The sequence below is a fragment of the Cervus elaphus genome, chromosome 6, assembly GCF_910594005.1.
Source record: "Cervus elaphus chromosome 6, mCerEla1.1, whole genome shotgun sequence".
Lineage (NCBI taxonomy): Eukaryota > Metazoa > Chordata > Mammalia > Artiodactyla > Cervidae > Cervus > Cervus elaphus.
Genome location: NC_057820.1, coordinates 2126126 through 2146901, shown reverse-complemented (window position 1 = coordinate 2146901; position 20776 = coordinate 2126126). Strand labels below are relative to the sequence as shown.

At 52.0% G+C, this 20776-nt stretch overlaps 1 protein-coding gene across 3 annotated transcripts in view; it reads right to left on the bottom strand.

Moving 5' to 3' along the window:
- HTT (huntingtin) overlaps positions 1-20776 on the bottom strand; it is a 124398-nt gene that overhangs the window by 21210 nt on the left and 82412 nt on the right. For all 3 annotated transcript variants that reach the window (XM_043906045.1, XM_043906047.1, XM_043906046.1), the window contains 9 exons: positions 19364-19480; positions 17611-17733; positions 17106-17341; positions 15463-15605; positions 9856-10060; positions 3146-3287; positions 1095-1274; positions 475-651; positions 114-190 (listed from right to left, as the gene is read on the bottom strand). In XM_043906045.1, the coding sequence (XP_043761980.1) occupies positions 114-190; positions 475-651; positions 1095-1274; positions 3146-3287; positions 9856-10060; positions 15463-15605; positions 17106-17341; positions 17611-17733; positions 19364-19480 (1400 nt within the window). The remainder of the gene's footprint in view (positions 1-113; positions 191-474; positions 652-1094; positions 1275-3145; positions 3288-9855; positions 10061-15462; positions 15606-17105; positions 17342-17610; positions 17734-19363; positions 19481-20776) is intronic.

The window sequence follows — 20776 nt, the reverse complement described above, 5'->3', positions numbered from 1 at the left end:
CTCTTGAGGCCCGTCTCCCACCTAGAACGCACGTCCCTCTCTCGTCCTGTGAGGCCGCACCCTCGCGAACCCTTGTCTCTGCACCCGCGGCGAGGAGCCCGGCCCCGAGTTACCTCTGTCCTAACCCGCTGCTCTGCAGGTGCTCCTGGATCCGGATCAGCTCCTCCGCCGGCAGCTGGGCCGTGCTGCTCTAGAGGAGACAAGACCGCGTCAGTGTGCGCAACTCAGGGGAGGTCAGAACCACCGTGCTCCTCTACAAAACACAAACGCTGCATCCAGGTCCCGGGAGCAGAGGAGGACTGGAAGCACAGAAGCACCGATGTCGGACACACAAGAAGAGCCGACGCAGCCACACTGCCCGCGTCCCTGGAGCCGTGGAGACGCTTCCTGTTGGGGGGGGGGAACCAGCCCACCGTTCCACCTGCCCGGCCAAGTGTCCAGTAAAAGTCAACCCTCAGTGTTATTTCCTAGTACCTGTAAATTCGCAGCCAAAAGCATTTCCACCCGGCGACAAGCAAGGGTGTCGACCATGCGAGCCAGCACACGGAACGGCGTGCACAAAAGCTTGTCTGCGTACAGCGTCAGCACAGCGCCCGACTGGCTCAGGTGGATCCCTTCCAGGCACTGGAGAGTTCTCTTCAGCATGGTGGGCTGCGGGGCGAGAGGAGGAGAGAGACGAGGGCGGCGGGTTTGCCCAGTGCAAAGAATGGGTTAGGAGAAATAAACCAATAGGGGCTTCCCCGGTAGCTCAGTGGTAAAGAATCCATCTGTCAACGCAGGAGACACGGGTTCGATCCCTGATGCGGGAGGAGCAACACAGCCCGTGCACCGAAACTCTGGGGCCTCTGCTCTAGTCCAGGAGCCGTGACTACTGCAGCCCGCACGCCCCGGCCCGCCTCCCACAGCACGAGAAGCCACCGCGCCACAGCCAAGGGTCGCCCCACGCCCCACAGCTCGAGAAAAGCCCACACAGCAACCAACACCCAGCACAGCCAAAATTAATTAAATAACAATTTTGAGAAAGTATTAAAAATGCCAATGCTCCGTTCTTCAGGCAGAGAAAACTGCCACCGGCTGGCACCCGGGAGACTTACAGTTGAAAGATTTTCACAGCGAGACTGAATTGCCTGGATGAAAAGGCCACTGGCGGCGGAATTGCGATGGATGGCGCTGATGAAGTCCTGCACAGGAGGCTCGTGGGACAGGTTGATCAGGTCTTGAATGTGGTTCACGATGAGCCACGTTAAGTGCTCTGAATCATGCAGGTTCTGGCACTGAGGACAAAGCCAGCAATGAGAGGCCACCATCTAGTGGACACGTGGCAGCACAGGGCAACGCCACAGAAGAGGCCAGGAGGGGCGGGAAGGAGAGAACCGGTTCCAAACTACAGCCCTCACTGAAAACACCCAGCGTCTGAGCAGCGATACCAACGAGGTCGAAACACACTTCACGGAGCCTGACCCCCACCCCCAGCAACCAAACACCGTGGCCGTGACATCCATCAGGCCCCAGGGACGGGCACCCGAGCAGCACGGCCCCCAGGACTGAGGAGCGTGGGGTGTGGGGCACCCAGGGCAGTGACGGCCATGTGAGACTCCAGGGCAGGTGGCATCCAGCCAGGGTGCACCCTGCACCCTCCAGGCCTCCGTCTGGCCTCCTGACGGGAACGCTCCAATTACACTTGCTCCAGCTTTGTGACGAGTCAGTGAAAAAAAGGAATTCCCTGTTCACTGTCACAGTTTTTTGACAGAATTTCTGAATCTACAATATGAATGAGTCCACATATCCAATGGACCTTAAGGGAAGATATTTCATGTAAGATTTATAAGGAGATAAAAAATACACATTTTAAAATATGTATGTTGCCTTTTCATCATAATTCCTGATCCCAGGCAGAAATTGTAAAAGATAAATTTTCTGCCATCACGTTAATGATTAATACTTTTCATGTGGGATAATTTGATAGTATTAACTTATATTTTTCTACTTTTCTGTGAAAACAGCATTATATAATTATACCAAATTATTTTAAAAAGTAGAACAAGATAGAAAACAAGAACAAGACAGAAAAACAACTTCAACAACAAGAATGTAAAGCAAAGTGTAAGTATTAACAAACTGTGATCTCGGCAGAAAAGAGCTCTGCTGGGTGTGGGCGGAGGGGAGCACCTCTTGTCTGCTCCGGAGGCGGGTGCCGTTCTCCATCCACCTGGAGAAAGTATCAAACCTCAACGAGGTGGAACATCAGGTTCTCTCTGAGTAACAACCATCAAGGTTTAATTTTCTTCTGTTTGCTTATTTGGTTTTTGCAAATTTACTGTGTTAAACAAGAGATGATTGTAGTTTTATGGTCAAAATCCTACAAGAGTCGTATTTTAAAAGAATGCCATTCCAACAGGAATCAATTTGAAACGCGGCAATTAACTTCTAAAAACCTTTTCCACAGGCTAAAATAACTTTTAATCAGAACCCCACTCAGTCAAGTCTGTAGTTTCTTTCCATCATCACTGTTACTGGAGACCACAAAGGTGCCCGCGCGCAAGTGCCCTGAGCAGCTGCTGCTGCTAAGCCGCTCGCGTCCGACTCTGCGCGACCCCACGGACGGCAGCCCACTGGCTCCTCCGTCCCTGGGATTCTCAGGCAAGAACACTGGAGTGGGCTGCCATTTCCTTCTCCAACGCATGCATGCATGCTAGGTCACTTCAGTCGTGTCCGACCCTGTGCGACCCCACGGACGGCAGCCCACTGGCTCCTCCGTCCCTGGGATTCTCCAGGCAAGAACACTGGAGTGGGTTGCCATTTCCTTCTCCAACGCATGCATGCATGCTAGGTCACTTCAGTCGTGTCCGACTCTCTGCAACCCCATGGACGGCAGCCCACCAGGCTCCTCTGTCCTCAGGGTTCTCTAGGCAACAGTACTGGAGTGGGTTGCCAATTCCTTTTCCAAGTGATAGCTGACCCAGCCTTTTACAGACAAACTTAAACTCCTGGGACCAGACTCCGAGTCTGATTTCTAGTTCTAGTTAGGAGCGGGATTCAAATTTAGCTTTTCACTGGCGGGACGCTGGAACGGCGGAGGTCAGTCGGTAGCGGCGTCACCCACACGAACCCCAGACCCCGCCACTACCGGCATTTGCACACTTACGACATAGTCACAGAAGAGAATGAGGGCGCCTCTTCGCACGATTTCTCTATTGCACATCCCCAGCTTGGAAGCCACGTCGGGATCCTCGTCCTCTCCAGACATCTCTGGACTCAGCGACTTCGTGCTGGACAAGCTGCGTCGTCTAGAAGGAGCAACAGAAGCTCTGACGGTGTTTCTGAGGTGGCAGCGGTCTTATTTTCAAAACAATGAAGACGATTATTGCTCCGTCCCAGTTGTAAAGCAGTCAATTTACTTTAAAAACGGCCACACCAGAATAATGTGTGTAAGACCCACCCTTAGTGATCTACTCCTGAGCTATGGGATAAAGCACACGTGGAAAACTAAATAAAAGAGAAGACTTAACAGGCAGAAAACTAAACTGCTTGACTGAAAGGCCAAGTCCACCCTGAAGCTGCATGTTCGGTCGGTGCTCCTATCTCATCGGCGGCATCTGATCGCACAGCTATCGCTTCTGGAACACCCTGAAAGCTGCCAGGAGCCAGAAGAAAACCTCCCCACGTCCATGTTTCACTCTTCAGTGGCCAGCCCTGAACATGCCCACAGTGTCCGTGTTATCGTGGAAACCCCAATTAAAAGCATTTCTGCAAAATTAACCCTTCACCAGTGAAGGTCACTTCAGTTCACGTTTACTTCTCACCTTGTCTCTTTTTTTTTTTTCCTAAGGACATGGGAATTATGAACTCTGAGATTCTCAATTCTGGCCACCACTTTTAAAACACAGCAGTTGCCATGCTCGCAAACTGACTCGAGGGTCAGTAAGGCAAGCCCCTCGCCTCATCAGCCAAGGCTTAGCAGAGATGGAGACGACATCAGGACTAGGATATTCTGAAATGTGTCAGTTTTTTCTACTAACATCTCAGCATTTGGACAAGAACTGGCATAAAAAATTCTACAGGTTAAAAAAAACTTTAATTACCATTTCTGTTTTTCAACGAGAGAATGGGTAAGCAGACATGCACACAACGCGATACGATGCAGCAATCACAAGAAGCCAGTTCTGATGTATCATGTGCAACACAGTGAACAAACCTTAAACTCGCTGAGCTAAGTGACAGAAGCCAGACTCAGGAGGGTACAGACGCGGGCTTCCGTCCACAGGGCGTTCTGCAAGAGGCTACACATGGAGACAGAACGCGGGGCGACGGTTCCCGAGGGAGCGTGGGGGAGGGGTGACGGCACCCGAACGGGAGCTCCTGTCGTGACGGTACTGTTCCGAACCTTGCTTGTGGTGGGCGACCTGACCTCACTGGGCACAGAAGAGTGCATTCAAAGCACCGCAAATTATACGTCAACAGAAACCCTTCCTTTTTCAGTCAGCCCTCCTGCCAGCCCCAACATGACCTACATTCAAGCTGTAATTCTGTGTTCTGCCATAGTATAGCCGTAAGGGAAAGAGCCTCTGAAGATGGACGAGAGAATGTGCAATTCAAAAATATTAGCGGTGGACACAAAGAAGGTTCAATGTCAACCCAAATTTGGTTGACAAACCAAAGTTTGTAGGAGGGCAAGGCCCCAAGACAGATGCTGCCAGCTATTGAGAGCAAACGATCTTCTCAAATAAAAGATGGCTGCATATGCAGGACCTTAACAGTCTACGTGACAGTAGAAAGCAAAGGATAAGCCCATGATGATGCAGTCTCCCAAATAAGGAGCAGAGCAGAGCAGACCCCACTATGGCAGCCATGGTGTACTTCCAGGACGCGTGGCCTGGGAGCCCAGGCTCATCTGAGAGCCGGCATGTACTGGGCTGGGTACAGAACCTCGGTAACAGTTTGATGAAGCAGTTCTATATTTGCAGAGTATACAGATTAAAAAAAAATAATAATGACTTGTACTACACTCTGTATCTCAAATTCTAGTAATTCACTTTTGGTAATGGACACGCGTCATAACAAACAGATAAGGACACCAAAGAAAGGAAAATTACAGCACAACATCCTTGATGAAGACAGATGCAAACACCTCAACAAGACACCAGCAAAGCGAACGCAACAGTACATTAAAAACATCACGTATCATGATAAGTGGCATTTATTCTGGAGATGCCAAGGATGGTTCAACATCTGTAAATCAACCAATGAAATACATCATGTTAACAAAATGAAGAATAAAAAATATATGATCATCTCAACGGATGCAAAAGCATTTAAGAAAGTTCAACATTTGTTTATGATTAAAAAAAAAAAACCTCTCAGTAAAATGGGTACAGAGAGAATGAACGTCAACTTAATAGAGGCCGTATATGGCAAGCCTACAGCTAACATCATACTCAGTGGTGAACAGCTGAAAGCTCTTCCTCTAAGATCAGGAATAAGACAAGGGTGCCCATTTTCACAACTTTAATTCAACACAGTGTTGGACGTCCTAACCGTAACAGAAGGCAAGAAAAAAAAATAAAAGGCATTCAAGTCAGAAAGATGTATAACTTTCACTGCTTGCAAGTGAGATGATACTATACATAGAAAATCCTAAGGAGTCCACCAAAAACCTGTTAGAAGTAATGAGTTCAGTAAAACTTCAGCATACAAAGTCAATACAGTAAGCCCCCTATGTACGAGAGAGTTCTGTTCTAAGGTGCATTCCCAAGTCCAACAAAGTTGGACTAAGTACTCAACTAACACCATCAGCTCTGTAAGCCCACTGTAATATAACAGGTTTATAAATACCTTTCACACAAATAACACATTGAAATACATACAAAAAATGAAGAAATCTCAACAGTATAGTACCTTGAGAAGTACAGTACAACAGTTGACACACAGGGGTTGGCCTGAGTGAACAGACAAGAAAAGTTACTGACTGGAGAGGGAGAGGGGGTGGGAGATGGTAGAGCAGAAGGATCGTCAGCAAGAGGAGATTGAGCGGGAGATGCAGTTTCACCCATGCCTGATACCGATGGCACAGGCTCCGGTTCCTTGCTGGATTCAATTATATCTACTCCTTTAAAAAAAAATGATCCAGTGATGTCTGGGTAGTAGCTTTCCCCTCTCATCACAGATGATATCCTGGTCTTGAAATAAAGATCCTATACTACTGGACCCCACACAGTACTGTCAAGCACACAAAAGCACAACCATCTGCAGACGATGCACGCGTGTGACAATGTACGCCAGGCACGTGACCCTTACAGGACTGAACACATGAATGCACGTGTGCATCTTTGAAAGCTCACAACTTGAAGGCTTGTATGTAGGGGACTTATTGTATGCAGAAATCTGTGGCACTTTTATACACTAATAACAAACTATCACAAAGAGAAATTAATGAAATCCCATTAACAACTTCATCAAAAATAATAAAATAGGAATAAATTTAACCAAGGAGGTGAAACTTTGAGACACTGATAAAAGAAACTACAAGTGGAAAGATATTCCTTGCTCATGGATTAGAAGAATTAATACTGTTAAAGGACTTCCCAGGTGGCTCAGAGGTGAAGAACCCACCTGCAAGGTAGGAGACGCAGGTTCAATCCCTAAGTCAGAAATACCCGCTGGAAAAGGAAATGGCCACCCACTCCAGTACTCCTGCCTGGGGAATCCCATGGACAGAGGAGCCTGGTGGGCTACAGTCCATGGGGTCACAAAGAGTCGGACACAACTGAATGACTAAACAATAATATTGTTAAAATGCCCATAACACACAAAGCAGTCTATAAATTCACTGCAATCCCTATCCAAATTCCAGTGGCAGTTTTCACAGAACTTAAACCAAAAATTCTAAAATTCACACAGAACCTATAAAAGACTCTGAAGAGCCAACGCAAGCTTGAGAAATAAGAACAAAACTGGAGGTATCATGCTCCCTGATTTCAAACTACACCACAAACCTACAGTAATCAAAACAATACGGCACTGACCTAAACCCAGACACACAGACCAATGAAACAGCAGACAGAGTCCAGAAATGAACGCACACTGAGACGACAGTTTAAGCTGTAACAGGTGAAGTAAACAAGGGGGACCACACATGCACACATATGTATTCACTTGTGACTGTCGGCAAGCCACCTAACTTCTCTGGAAAAAGAAGTTTTCTCCTCTGTAATATACACGCATTACTAGAGTTTTAATAACTTATTATAACAGGAAGCCTTTAGAACAATACCTGGCTGACACTTGGTGCTATATAAGTGCTTGTGATCTATACGTAAAAGGGCTTTACCAACATATTATTATTGCTTCTATTATCAGGGCAATTAAATCACTAACTCATGTTAGTGCTGGGAATACAATAAGGGCCCTTGTGGGGATTATATTCTAAGGGGGAGAGAGAGAGAGAGAGGGAAACCAAATTGCCACTCAAATAAATATCAAACGACAGTCTCAACGCAGGCCACAAAACAGAGGCAAAGGCTGGAGTGAGAGCAGACAGTGTGAGACTTCAGCAATCAGAGAGAAATCAGGACGCTTTCCCGAGGAAGCAGTGACTGAGCTAAGAACCAAGGATGGACTAGCTTCCTGTGTCTGCTAACACATGGAGAGAAACCAGGAAAACCTAAGTTCGACTGTAAGAACCTTGCAAAAACTAAATCAGCATCGCAAAGCTGAGGTCTGTACCTCAAAGCCCATCCACTCTCGCTAACTCTAGGTAATGCTCTGTTTCATAAGGGGTGGCCCACGACCTTCGACCTCTCACCCGGAAACTCTCGTGTCCCCATTTCCTGTTACTCTACTTCCCTCTAGAGCAGACCTCCTCCCCACCACTGTTTGGAGCTGCTCTCTAAAGGCCCTGGCCCATCTTTTTTCCTTTACTTCTATTTTGAAAACTTTCAAGCCAATAGAAAGACTGAAAGAAGAATTCAATTAACAGTCACACACTCTTCACCTAGATCCAGCTACTAGTAAGTCACCACTTCTGTGCTCAGGCACATGCACACACACACACATCCTCACTTTACACACGCACATGCTCTACACACACACAGGTACACTCCACACACATGCAGTTCTGGGGCCTGCACCGTTCAAGAGTCATCTGCAGGTCAAGAGACTGCGCCCCTAAATGCCTGCAGGTGTAAGAACTACTCAAAACCAAAAGCAACAGCAGGTTATGTAGAGCCCACATTCGAATGCACTCTGTTGTCCCAATACTGTCATTTCTCGTCCCCCACATCTGGAACGCAACTGAAGATCACAGAATTGCACTTGTCTGTCACGCATCCTTATGTCTTTTCACCCAAACACTCAGTTCCACACAGCCCACGACACTGTCCGACACTGCTGGAGAGCCCGCACGAGCCTTCTGTGGAAGGCTGTCCATGTCATCAGGCCGGGGCCAGCCCTCCCATCTCCTCTGGAAGCTGCTCTGGGTCCGCCTCTGCCCTCACCATGCCCCACAGGTCAACAGGAGGCAGAGGACGAGGTAGAGAGTGGGGGGGCTGAGCAGCTTTGCAGAGGGGCAGACGGGGCCATTAGGGTGGAGGGTGCCGTTTCACTTCCGTCTGCCTGCCCAGCACCCGCAGGTACTCAGAGCTAGCTCAGAGCCCGCCCCACCTAGGTCTGCCTAGTATGATGGGGAGGACGTGGTGAGACTCCCCAGACTTGTTCTGGGCAGGTGGCAAGAACACAAGAGGCCAGCACCCCAATTCCTGAGTACCCAGGTGTCAGGTCCAACAGTGGGCCTGGTCCTTGGAACAAGCCCTCGTTGCTCTGAGGCACAATCTTCGGAAGGACATACAGCCTCGGTACAGAGCAGGCCCCTCAGTCTAGACACCGGCCACCCCAGGAGCCGGGCAGAAATGCAGAGTCCCGGGCCCTGCTCTTGGGGTGAATCGAATCTGATCTGAACGAGGCCCCCCGCCCCCGGCGATTTACACGCAGTGAAGAAGCTCTCAAGGAAGAGACTCTGACTCTGTTCCTGACTCTGACGGCATGAAGCCACCGTGGCGGGCTTAAACTGTCCTCTAAGCAGGTCAGACACGCACTGCTCTGCTCCCCCAGCTCGCCGTGAGCACGCGGAGGCCGGAAACACTGACTCCTCCTCCGCACACCCCACGGTTCACAGAACAGGGCTTGTCTCACACGCCGAGCGGAGAGGGGCTGACCTCGGCCCTGCAGCACCCCCGTTTCCAGAGCTTTCTCTCCTCGGGGGGGGGTGCTCCAGAGTCTTCCAGAAACACTGCCCTGGGGACTCAGTTTTGGGTGGGGGCGGGGAGGGGCAGTGATCAAAGCTTTATCTCCACATACGCACTCATGGCTGGGCAAGAGGGGCCTAAAATCAGAGTCAGACCTGAAAACTTTTTACAAAAAAAGGGCCACCCATAATCACATACTTCATAAGTCTTTCTGAACGACAAAAAATAAGGTAGTTTTGAAATGCTGCTAAATAATGACTGCATTATCTAACAATAACCAGAACCACATTTAACTTATAACAAAGTTAGGACGTTGCAACATGTCTGGCTCTGGAACCAATTTAAGAACAAGAACACAGCAGGAGGGACACAGCATGACAAGAATGGCCCGTAAGATGGAACAGTGTCAAAAGCTTGCGGAGGAAATCACATGTGAAAAGCAGTGGCTGTTTTGAATGCCTGCAGTCAAACCACATTTCCCTGCAATGGTGTCCAGGAAAGAAAGAGGGATGGGCAGCAGAACCTTTCAAAGCCTCAGGAAGACCAGGCCGAGCTCCGGCTGCCGCGAGCCATGCACAGGAGCCGGGCGGGCCTGCCGGGGAGAGAGCGCACGTACTTGGGGGTCTGCTGCACCTCTGCCCACCAGCGGTAGTCGGTGTGGCTGACGAGCAGCAGGATCTGACACCAGAGGAGCACCAGTGCCGGGTGCGTGGGGATCATGGAGCGCACCCACGCGTTCAGGCTCTCCAGGCTGTAGAAGCCGCCGTCCGCGCCGTCCGTCAGGAGCCTCGAGGCAGCTGCGGTGATCCTCCGGAACGTCCCTGGAAACAAGCCGGAATAGAGCGGATTACGGGGACACGTCTGCGCTGCTCGTCGTGGCCCAACGCTTCACAGCCACGTGAAGCTTTTACACCAGAGGGGTACACGCAGGGTTCCTTCCTACATTCACACGTTCAGGGCACCTGGCACTCAGGAAACTCCAGCCTGACAACTCGCTTCCTTAACCGAGTGGCCACGGAAGCAGGCGCCCCACCATCCCCTCCTCCCCAGAGAGACCAGGCTCTCCAGGGGCTCTGAGCAGGAAGTCTCGCTGGTGCCGACAGTGGACGCGACCCCACAGAAGAGCAGCAGCCCCTGCGCAGCCTGCAGTCAGGTCACTGCAGCCAGGACAGCCCGAGCCACAGCCCTGCAGGCGGGCAGGGCACGGCCATCTGCAGGCTTCAGCGAGCTGAGGGCCGGGTGGCCCCCACGCCCACCATGGCACGCCCACCCAGGTGGCCAGGCAGGCAGGCACCCACGCTCAGCCCTGCACGTCAGCAGCAGACCCAGGCAGGCTCTGCTCCAGCTTCCCCACAGCGTCCTCCTGAGGGCCTGGAAGATCTCCCCCAGGGGAGAGTAGATTCACGCTTTCTGCTAGCCCACCTCTGGATGGACATGAAGCCAGCTCCACATGCCATCTCCCCGCCCCATCCCAGACGCACCCACCCCAGGGACGTGAGGACACGACTTTCTCCACAAAGTAGAAATGCTACTTTGGCGCACACATACAGGGGAACACAGGCCCTTCTGGAAACACCGGGAAGCGAGCTCTGCTTGCAGGAAGGCAGCGAGGGGGCCAGGAATGCTGCCCGCAGCTGGGCAGGCGTCTGCAGGGCGGTGGGAAAGGGCAGGCGACGGGGCGACTGGACAACTCGGCGAGCAGCAGGGAGCCTCACGGTGGCCACAGGCGAGACCCAGCCCTGCCCGCGGCAAAGCGATGCACACTGTCAGCCCGCTGCCGCCCCCCTGCCCCCGCTTCCATCTGGGGAGCTGGTTTCCTAGCGTTTGTAAAGTGGAGACCAGGTGCTTTCTTGTCTGTTTGCGCCAGATGGAATCCGACGCAGGCCAATGACTGTGGGGTTCACACCCCTCCTCCAACATGAGGGGCAACAGAGCGAGAACACAAGGCCATTACTCAGACCAGTTCCTATTTTAAGAAATAACACCTGAAATGGGCAAATTCAAAGGTTTCAATTTTCAGTGCAGGGGTGAAATTATCGTCATTGTTTAACCAAAGCAAAAACAAAAATTACCAACTTTAGATGCTAAAGACACCTTATTTATATAAAAGTACAAGATGTAATTTTATCTCAAAACCAACCAACACAGTAATTCTGCCCCCTAGTGTGCTTAAAAGAAATGGTGTCAAAATACACAAGGAGCTAGAAACAAGGCGTGTACACACACCCATCACCTCTTATCTACAAATACTGACAGTACGCGGGGATCAAAACCACCCCCAAGGAAAGAAAATGCCAGAAGGCAAAATGGTTGTCTGAGAAGGCCTTACAAATAGCTGAGAAAAGAAGAGAAGCAAACAGCAAAGGAGAAAAGGAAAGATATACCCATCTGAATGCAGAGTTCCAAAGAACAGCAAGGAGAGATAAGAAAGCCTTCCTCAGTGATCAGTGCAAAGAAATAGAGGAAAACAATAGAATGGGAAAGACTAGAGATCTCCTCAAGAAAATTAGAGATACCAAGGGAACATTTCATGCAAAGATGGGCACAATGAAGAACAGAATTGATATGAACCTAATGAAAACAAAAGATACTAAGGAAAAAAAAAAGATACTAAGAAGACATGGCAAGAATACACAGAAAAACAGTAAGAAAAAGATCCTGACGACCCTGATAACCACGACGGTGTGATCACTCGCCTAGAGCCAGACATCCTGGAATGCAAAGTCAAGTGGGCCTTAGGAAGCATCACCACAAACAAAGCTAGTGGAGGGGATGGAATTCCAGCGAGCTATTTCACGTCGTAAATGATGATGCAGAGTACATCACACGAAACGCTGGGCTGGAGAAAGCACAAGCCAGAATCAAGATTGCCGGGAGAAATATCAGTAACCTCAGATATGCAGATGACACCACCCTAATGGCAGAAAGCAAAGAGGAACTAAAGAGCATCTTGACGAAGCTGAAAGAGGAGAGTGAAAGACTGAAAGAGGAGAGTGAAAGAGCTCGCTTAAAACTCAGCATTCAAAAATCTAAGATCATGGCATCCAGTCCCATCACTTAATGGCAAATAGATGGGGAAAAAATGGAAAAAGAGAGACTTTATTTTCTTGGGTTCCAAAATCACTGCAGATGGTGACTACAGCCATGAATTAAAAGACATTTGCCCCTTGGAAGAAAAGCTATGACAAACCTAGACAGCATATTAAAAAGCAGAGACATTACTTTGCTGACAAAGATCTGTCTAGTCAAAGCTATTGTTTCTCCAATAGTCATGTATGGATGTGAGAGCTGGACCATAAAGAAGGCAGAGCGCCAAAGAGTTGATGCTTTTGAACTGTGGTGTTGGAGAAGACTCTTGAGAGTCCCTTGGACAGCAAGGAGATTCAACCAGTTCATTAGAAGGACTGATACTGAAACTCCAATACTTGGCCACCTGATGTGAAGAACTGACTCGTTGGAAAAGACCCTGATGCCAGGAAAGGTTGAGGGCAGGAGGAGAAGGGGACGACAGAGGATGAGATGGTTGGATGGCATCACTGACTTGATGGACTTGTTTGAACAAGCTCCGGTAGATGGTGATGGACAGGGAGGCCAGGCGTGCTGCAGTCCATGGGGTCACAGAGTCGGATGTGACTGAGCGACTGAATAAGGAACAATAAGGACCAACTGAACAATCTCCAAAGACATGAGCTGCAAAACCCAGGTGCCCCGATGCCCGGCCGGGGCTCCTGAGCAGGGCACAGCTGCTCACACTCCAGTCCACATGTGGCTGTGCAAATTTAACCGGAATTAGATCAAACAAAAGCACTTCAGCCACAGCAGTCACACTTCCAGAGCCCACGGGCCACGTGCGACCACAAGTGCTGGGCTCGTGCAGACACAGACACCTGCACACCGCAGGGAGCTGGGCTGGACGGCACTGCGGCGGACTACAGAAATATCCTTCCTGGTTTCTGAGAAAAGGAAGGAGGTTAGAACAACAGGGGAGTGAACACCCTGACTGGCACAGAAAGCCCTGGGCGTGGCGAAGGCCGCAGAATGCACCGCTCTTACCAAAGAAGGTGGAGAGCAGCCCCCGACGTGAACTGGGGTCAGATCCACACCAAACGATGGCCAAGTATGAAAGTGACCAACGTGCTAAAGATAACAGATCTTCACACGGCTTAATTATCCTCCCAACTTCACACTTACTGTGGTGGGTTGGTGGGACATAAATCCGAAGATCCACAAAAAGAAAATTGTTTCCATGTTAAGTAAATAAGGTGGCTTGAAGCTATAACCCATTATCACAAACTCTGGCCACACCCCAGAGCCGAGGACACCCGCAGTCATGTGGCCCAGCTGAGGAGGCATCCCGCCCCATCACTCTTGGTCCCCGCTGCCTTCCGGCCCCTCTGGCCCTTGCCGCTCTCAGAACTCTCTCCAAAGCGCCAGCTCCTTCTCCTCCAGGCCTCAGCTCTGCGGCTGCCAAGGACAGCCCGTCCCATGTCTGCCCACCCCATGCTGCCTGCCACCATCTTCCGTTTCCTCCTTGGGAGACGTCAGGACCTGCGGCGGCATCTCTGTGCACTGTCTGACTCGCGAGACTGATGGCCACAGAGGCAGGAATCATATCAGCTCTACTGTCCGCCGCACACCCAGGCCTGGCCCGGCAGCGAGTGACTCAGCATCTCTTTATTGAGCAAATAAAGGCCGATGATGGTAACGACCTTCTGCTTTAATGGTACGTATCTGCGTGTGTGCTTTAATTTGCATTAAGGTGATACATACACGAGTGGGATTTGAACTCATGTGTATGTATCACTTTGATGCAAATTAAAAATCCCGTAACAGAGAAGGATTTCTGATTCTACAGGTGCCCTGCCCCATCCCTCAAAAGGCAACTTCTTGTCACTCTGCTTTCAGTTCTGGTAGTTACCTTCGAGCTCACCTTGATGCGCTTTCATCACCTGCAGCAGACCCTCAAGTTACTCTGTCTACTTCCCTCGCTTCCTGTTTGTTTGTTGTTTAGTCGCTAAATCGTGTCCAACTCTTTGCAACCCCGTAAACTGCAACACGCCAGGCTTCCCTGCCCTTCACCCTCTCCTGGAGTTTGCTCAAACTCAGGTCCATTGAGTCAGTGATATCCTCCAACCATCTCATTTTCTGTCACCCCCTTCTCCTCCTGCCCTTAATCTTTCCCAGCATCAGGGTCTTTTCCAATGAGTCAGCTCTTCACATCAGTATTGGATACGAAGTACTGGAACTTCAGCATCAGTCCTTCCAATGAATATTCAGGACTGATTTCCTTCAGGATGGACTGGTTGGATCTCCCTGCAGTCCAAGGGACTCTCAAGAGTCTTCTCCAACACCACAGTTCAAAAGCAACAATTCTTTGGCATTCAGTTTTCTTTATAGTCCAACTCTCACATCCATACATGACGACTGGGAAAACCACAACTTTGACTAGATGGGCCTTTGTCGGCTAAGTAACGTCTCTGTGTTTTAATATGCTGCCTAGGTTTGTCATAGCTTTTCTTCCCTCGCTACTGGAAAGTGACCCCCTCCCCCAAAGGAAGGCTGTCCAACCTTTCAGCGAGCCCAGGGTGGCGGGGCCACCCAGGGGCTCATCCGTTGCTCAGAGGATTCATGCAGCCCTGAGACCACAAGTCAGAGGCCCTCCCTTCTGCCGTGGGGAAGGAGCCCACCAGAGAACACAGCCAGACAGTAAAAAGAATGGAAACGCAACGTGGCCACAGAATGAAATGCACCGGAGGCCATCACCTAAAGAGCACCCACTCCCACATTTCCAGATGTGCTGCGGATCTGGGCTAAACTTTCCTGCTGCTTGTTTCCCCAAGATTAGAACTGCCTTTTGCTTTTCTTGCTGAGAGAAGAAAGATATGCCTGTACCTGATAACTAGCAAGACTATTCCTTTTGAAAACGCTCATTCCTCTTGAAAAACTCAGTCTGCTTCCTATGCCTGCTACAGGGCAGGGACTCTGTAACCTCTCTCTGTCTCTCGTGCAATGATTTTTCAAATTCACAATCACATACAAAGGCGACAGAACATCCTGACTTTCCGAATCCTTAAGGCCCTCAGAGTCACGTTCTCACAGCAACGCCCCGTCAAACACACACAGGGCACAGAAGAGCCGGCTCCGCACACACACTGCACGCCGGCGGCACAGGCGGGGCAGGGGGAGCACAGAGACTCGAGACAGGCTCGTGCGATGCACCTACCGGACTTGAAGATGTGGATCAGACACATGAGCAGCGTGCCCAGCTCTTGGCAATAGAAAGTGTGCTGCTGTTCACTCATCTCCACTCTCAGCTGCTTTGTAACAATGTCCTCTAGAAGGATGCCAACCAGTTGGAGCAGAAACCTTCAGAGAAAGGGAGAAGGGGACAGCGGAGTAGGAGACCGTCAGAGAGCGCTCATAGGAAGTACACCACGAACATAACACACGCAGGAGATACAGGCAGGGTACAGTGCAAGTAAAGTAAAACTGAGACGTGTTAGTCTCTCAGTCATGTCTGACTCTGCAACCTCGTGGACTGTAGCCCGCCAGGCTCCTCTGTTCTTAGGACTTCCCAGGCAAGAATCTTAGAGTGGGCTGCCATTCCCTTCTCCAGAGGACCTTCCCGACCCAGGGATTGCACCCAGGTCTCCTGCACTGCAGGCGAATTCTCCCTCATCTGAGCCCCAGGGAAGCCCTAAAATGCGTGGAGGGTTTGACACCATCCCTCTGGGTGACGTCACCTGACCTCTCTGTGCCACTTCCCTCTCTAATCAGATGGGGTAACCACACCACGTTTGGAGGAGTGTCGGGAGGCTAAAATGACCCGTGGTGTTCCTTCAAAGCTTTCAGCCATCAAGCAGGCTGATGGCCACCACAGGGAGTTAGTGCACCCTCCACTTCAGCCACCCGCCTAACCGTGACAGCATGAGCCACAGGCTGCGTGCTGAACTGGGACAAAAGGACGCTGTGCACGTCCATCCGGCTGATCCCCAAGACGACCTCTACCCGCGGCCAACCACGGTGGCACACGGCCGTCACGCGGGCAAAAAGGCGCGTTCTCGGGAAGTGAGCGCCCAGGACACACTCCAACCACAGCGGCACACAGCCGTCACGCGGGCAAGAAGGAGCATTCTCGGGAAGTGAGCGCCCAGGACACGCTCAGTGGGCTCTAGCTCAACGCACACCCAGAGTCCAGCAAAGGAGGAGGCACACTTGTCTGACAGCAAGTCTGTACAGTGCCCGAGTCGTGAGCGCGGCCTCCAAGGAGCTTCCCACAATCGACACGGGCAGACATGATTTGATGCCACAAATACACTGAAAGGGCTTCCCAGGTGGCTCAGTGGTAAAGAATCTGGCTGCAACGCAGGAGATGCAGGTTCAATCCCTGGATCGGGAAGATCCCCTGGAGGAGGGAATGGCCACGCGCTCCAGTGTGCTCGTCTGGAGAATCCCATGGACAGAGGAGCCTGGTGCACTACAGTCCACAGGGTCGCAAAGAGCTGGACACGACTGAGTGACCAGGTACACACAAGTATATGCAGGGGAGCTCGGCAGACCGGTCCACCCCGCAGGGAGCGGGATTCTACCGCCTGCGGTGCCCGGCTGGCAGCACACAGTGGGGAGGAGCAGACGTGGGTCTTCCTACGTTTTCCAATTCTCCGCAGGCAACGCACCCGCCCACCACTCTGGGCAGCCTTCAGCGGGTCTGATTCAGGACCTGAGCGAGCCTGCAGAGGCAGGACCAGGGGCCAGAGACGAGGCGGATGGGCAGAGAGGACACACCGACTCCTCAACCCACCGTGTGGTCTCACGGATTCAACACCACATGCGAGCCCGAGGCCACAGACTAGACGCGGAGCGTACCTGGCAAACGTTTCTTCTGGCAAGTTCTTCGTCTGTCTCCCTTCACTGTGTTCCTCCAGTGCTGAAGTGCTGTCCCCGTCTCTTAACCTACTGATTGTCGGACAGGACACTAAGTGTGGGGAGAAGGAGAGCTCCTGGATGCGGGACAGAACAATGTCTTCGGTCGACTGGGAAATCAGCACCCGCAAGATGGCCAGGATGCCCGACACCCACAGCTGGACAGCGCTCACCGACCCCTGAGGACAGAGCGGGGGACAGGCGCTGCTGAAGAGGAGGACGCCTGGGCTCTCCCCCGTTGCCAATGTCATTTACGAAGATCCCCCTGGTTTGACAATGCCACCGTGAGTCCCTGTCTCGCTGGTTCTCAAAGTGAGGCCCCAACCAGCGGCCTCAGTGCCACCTGGGAACCTGTGTAACAGGCAAATTCCCCACCCCCAGCCCCGCAGACGCCTCCAGGTGCAGCAGGCGGGGGAAACCCAGAACGCCAGCAAAGGCGGGTACTCACCAGGGTGTCTGGGGTGACGAACATACTCCGTAAAAGCATGTCCACGGGGCGGAGGGAGGAGGGGGCCAAAATCTCAAACAACGTGTTCAGCACTCCAAGGGCTTCGTGAGAATCAATGTGCATCTGTTCCAAGTGAATGTCGCAGATATTTCCCCATAAGAAACGTCAGCCAGCAGAAAAAAGGTCAACACTGCCCTTCACGTGAGGCGTCTCACAGCCCGATGCCTGGACCATCCCATCATTCCCACCCCCCAAAACTTCCATATGTCTCACTGTCAGTAGTGAACCAAGGAAACATTTTTTAGAACAACACCGTTAACAGCTAGATTTTTTTCCCACAATGGAAATCTTTTCATTTAGATTTTTATTAAGTAAACCAAATATGCTTCCTCCAAAAATTCAAACAGGTCCAAGTATGAATACAATCTGCTGAGACTGCATGGCCCGACAGTCACCACCACTTCGGGGACCAGCCTCTCCTCATCTCTTTACGCACACGTGGTTCACCACACAGGGGTCATACACTCTGTCATCACCTTCTTCCACTTTCTCCTGCACCCCATCCCCACCCCACCACCAACCAACCGATGTTAGCACATCAGTGTAGTTCTCTTTAACTTCCTCCACATTCCTATACCTGTAGAGAAGTTTTTGTTTCGAAAAATCATATTATGTCTCTGCTTTTTTTTTCCATTAAAAATATAATGAAAAACTCCCAAGGCAATAGGATTCAAATCTTAACGTTACTTTTAAAGGATGCAGAGTAGTCCAGATTCAGTCTGCACACAGCGCACTCACCCACCACCCCGCGTCCAGCAGGTGCCCCTTCCTGCCCCTCTGTCCCCGCACCCTGGTCCACGCGGGCCCTGAGCTGTGAGCAGCTCTCTCTGCTACCCCCACCCTGACCGCCTGTTCAACTCTCAGGTTCACCCTGCCCCCCTTCCTACCGAGCCCTCTCAGGGCTCCCCCAAGTCCTCCCCAACAGAGAGCTTCCCCAGGCATCTGCTCAGGTCACCCCTCACTTCCTTCAAGTCCCCAGGAGTGTCACCCCTCTACGCCACGTGTCAGACACTGTAAACGGTCACCAGGTCCTCTGCTGTCTGTCCGCAGCCCTACTCCAACGTCCTCTCGGGCCAGCAGGGCAGGCGTGGTCGTGGGGGGACGCGCGGAGGCACACCGCACTGTGCCCCTGGCCCACAGACCGCCCTGCATGCAGCGCCACTGCAGGGGAAGGCACGCTAGGCGTTCACCCTGCACTCCGCCCCGCCACCTCCTCAGCGCCTGCAGTGAGAGGAGCGCGGAGCTCATGGAGCGCCCCTGGAGACGCGTACCTGCGGCCACGGAAGGCTCAGCCAGCTGAAAGCGCCAAAGCCACCCACTTGCTAAAACTGCATCTTATCAGGACTTCCCTGGTGTTCCAGCAGTTGGGACACCATCCTCCTGCTGCCTGAAGCCTGGGTCTGAGCCCTGGTCGGGAGCTGAGATCCTGCAAGCTGCACGTCATGTACCGGCCGTCAAAAAAATCCTCCATCTGTCAATCTTACCAGACACCACGACCCGCCCCGCCCCCAGCCTCAGGATGACAGGCTGTGACGAGAGCAGAGTAAGCAGCTGACGCTGTGAAGACAGCAGCCTACCCGCTCCCGGGAGCCCAGAGCTGTGGGCACTGCTCTGCCCAGAGCACTTGCTCCCGAGCTGGCCGACCTGACAGGCACCTGCTGGAGGCACCCCCGGGCGGGGGGCGGAGACATACCTGCTGCTTGGCCAGCATGGGGAGGATGACATCGGCCACCTGCCGAGACAGCCGCTTCCACTTGTCCTCGCTCTCCTTGTGGCACTGCCGCAGGACCAGCGTGAACATCTCCAGCACCTGCGGGGATGGCCCAGACGCTCGGACGCGGCCCGCGTGCCCCCGGGTGCCGCGCACAGGCGGGCAGGCCCAGCGCGGCCACTCCTCGGGCCTTCCCAGGCTCCAACCAGAGGAAAGCCAGGCTCATCTCGGCCTCGGGCAGAGCACAAGAGCAGCCCCGACTGGACTGCGGTCTGAGCGGACCGCTGTGCAGGGGCCCCCGGCTCCCGTGAGCCTTCCCCTCTGTCCCGTGCCCTCTGCAAAGGTCCCCTCCCCCCGAGGATGGTTTACTTCAGAAGAGTTGGCCGTGGCTGACCTGTTTGGTTGTGATCCCTCCTAAACAGAGACCCCTGAACACCTGTTTGGTAAACACAGTCTTGCTGGCACAGGGCCACCGTGAACCTACTGCCAGGACGGCGCCCATCACAACAGCAGACAGGGAGAGATGCAGGCGCCAGGCAGCCTGCAAAGCTGAAAATGCTTAATTGCAGAGAAAGTCTACAGCCCAGTCTATAAAATGCCACGTTTCAGGCAGAGCCCGCTCCCTGGAAAGCCTGTCCGGCCACTGCCTCCCACAGTGGCCTCTCCCTTCCCGGGACCCAGAGGCACTTACGCAAAGGCAGGCAACTCTGCGCTGTGCGCCTTCCCAAACAAAGGCCAGCCCCGCTCTGCCCCGTAAGCCAGGCTGGGGACGCGCGAGATGCCAGCCCACATGCCTGCCAAGAGCCAGGCGTTGGCTCTCGACCCTCTTATAGAAGCTGTACTTTTAACTGTATGGGATTTAATTCAACACTAAGTATTTAGTTAAATATTACCTAGGTGAAGCAAAATGAGAGTGCACAGAGAAAGCGTTTGTGCGAGAGAATCTGATGAGCAGAGACAACAGTAACAGGGATTGCTGAAGCAGTGAGGGCGAGCCCCTGCCAGCCACAGAAGAGGGCTCTTACAAAGCCAGGTTTCAGACAGCCTCACACCATCTGAAATTCCAAATGCACCTGAAGGGAAGGAAACTAGAAATCAGTGCAGAGACTCCGGTCCTCCACCAACATGGTGGTAAATACATGTCCAAACAAGTCTTTAAATCACTTCAGGCTGAGATCTTTAAAAACAGTTACTCAGAACTCCACCACCGTGATCAACGCTGCTGACTGATTTTTAGTCCTCGTTTTGGAAAAGGGTTCTCTACCACCTTGACCAAACTTGTGACTGTCAGCCAGGCCGTGCGGCCTTAAAGACAGACCCCGTTAAGCCTTCCGCCTGCAGCCATCTCCCCACCGCCCCAGAGCCCAGGGCTGGCACAGAGCCACACTCACTGAC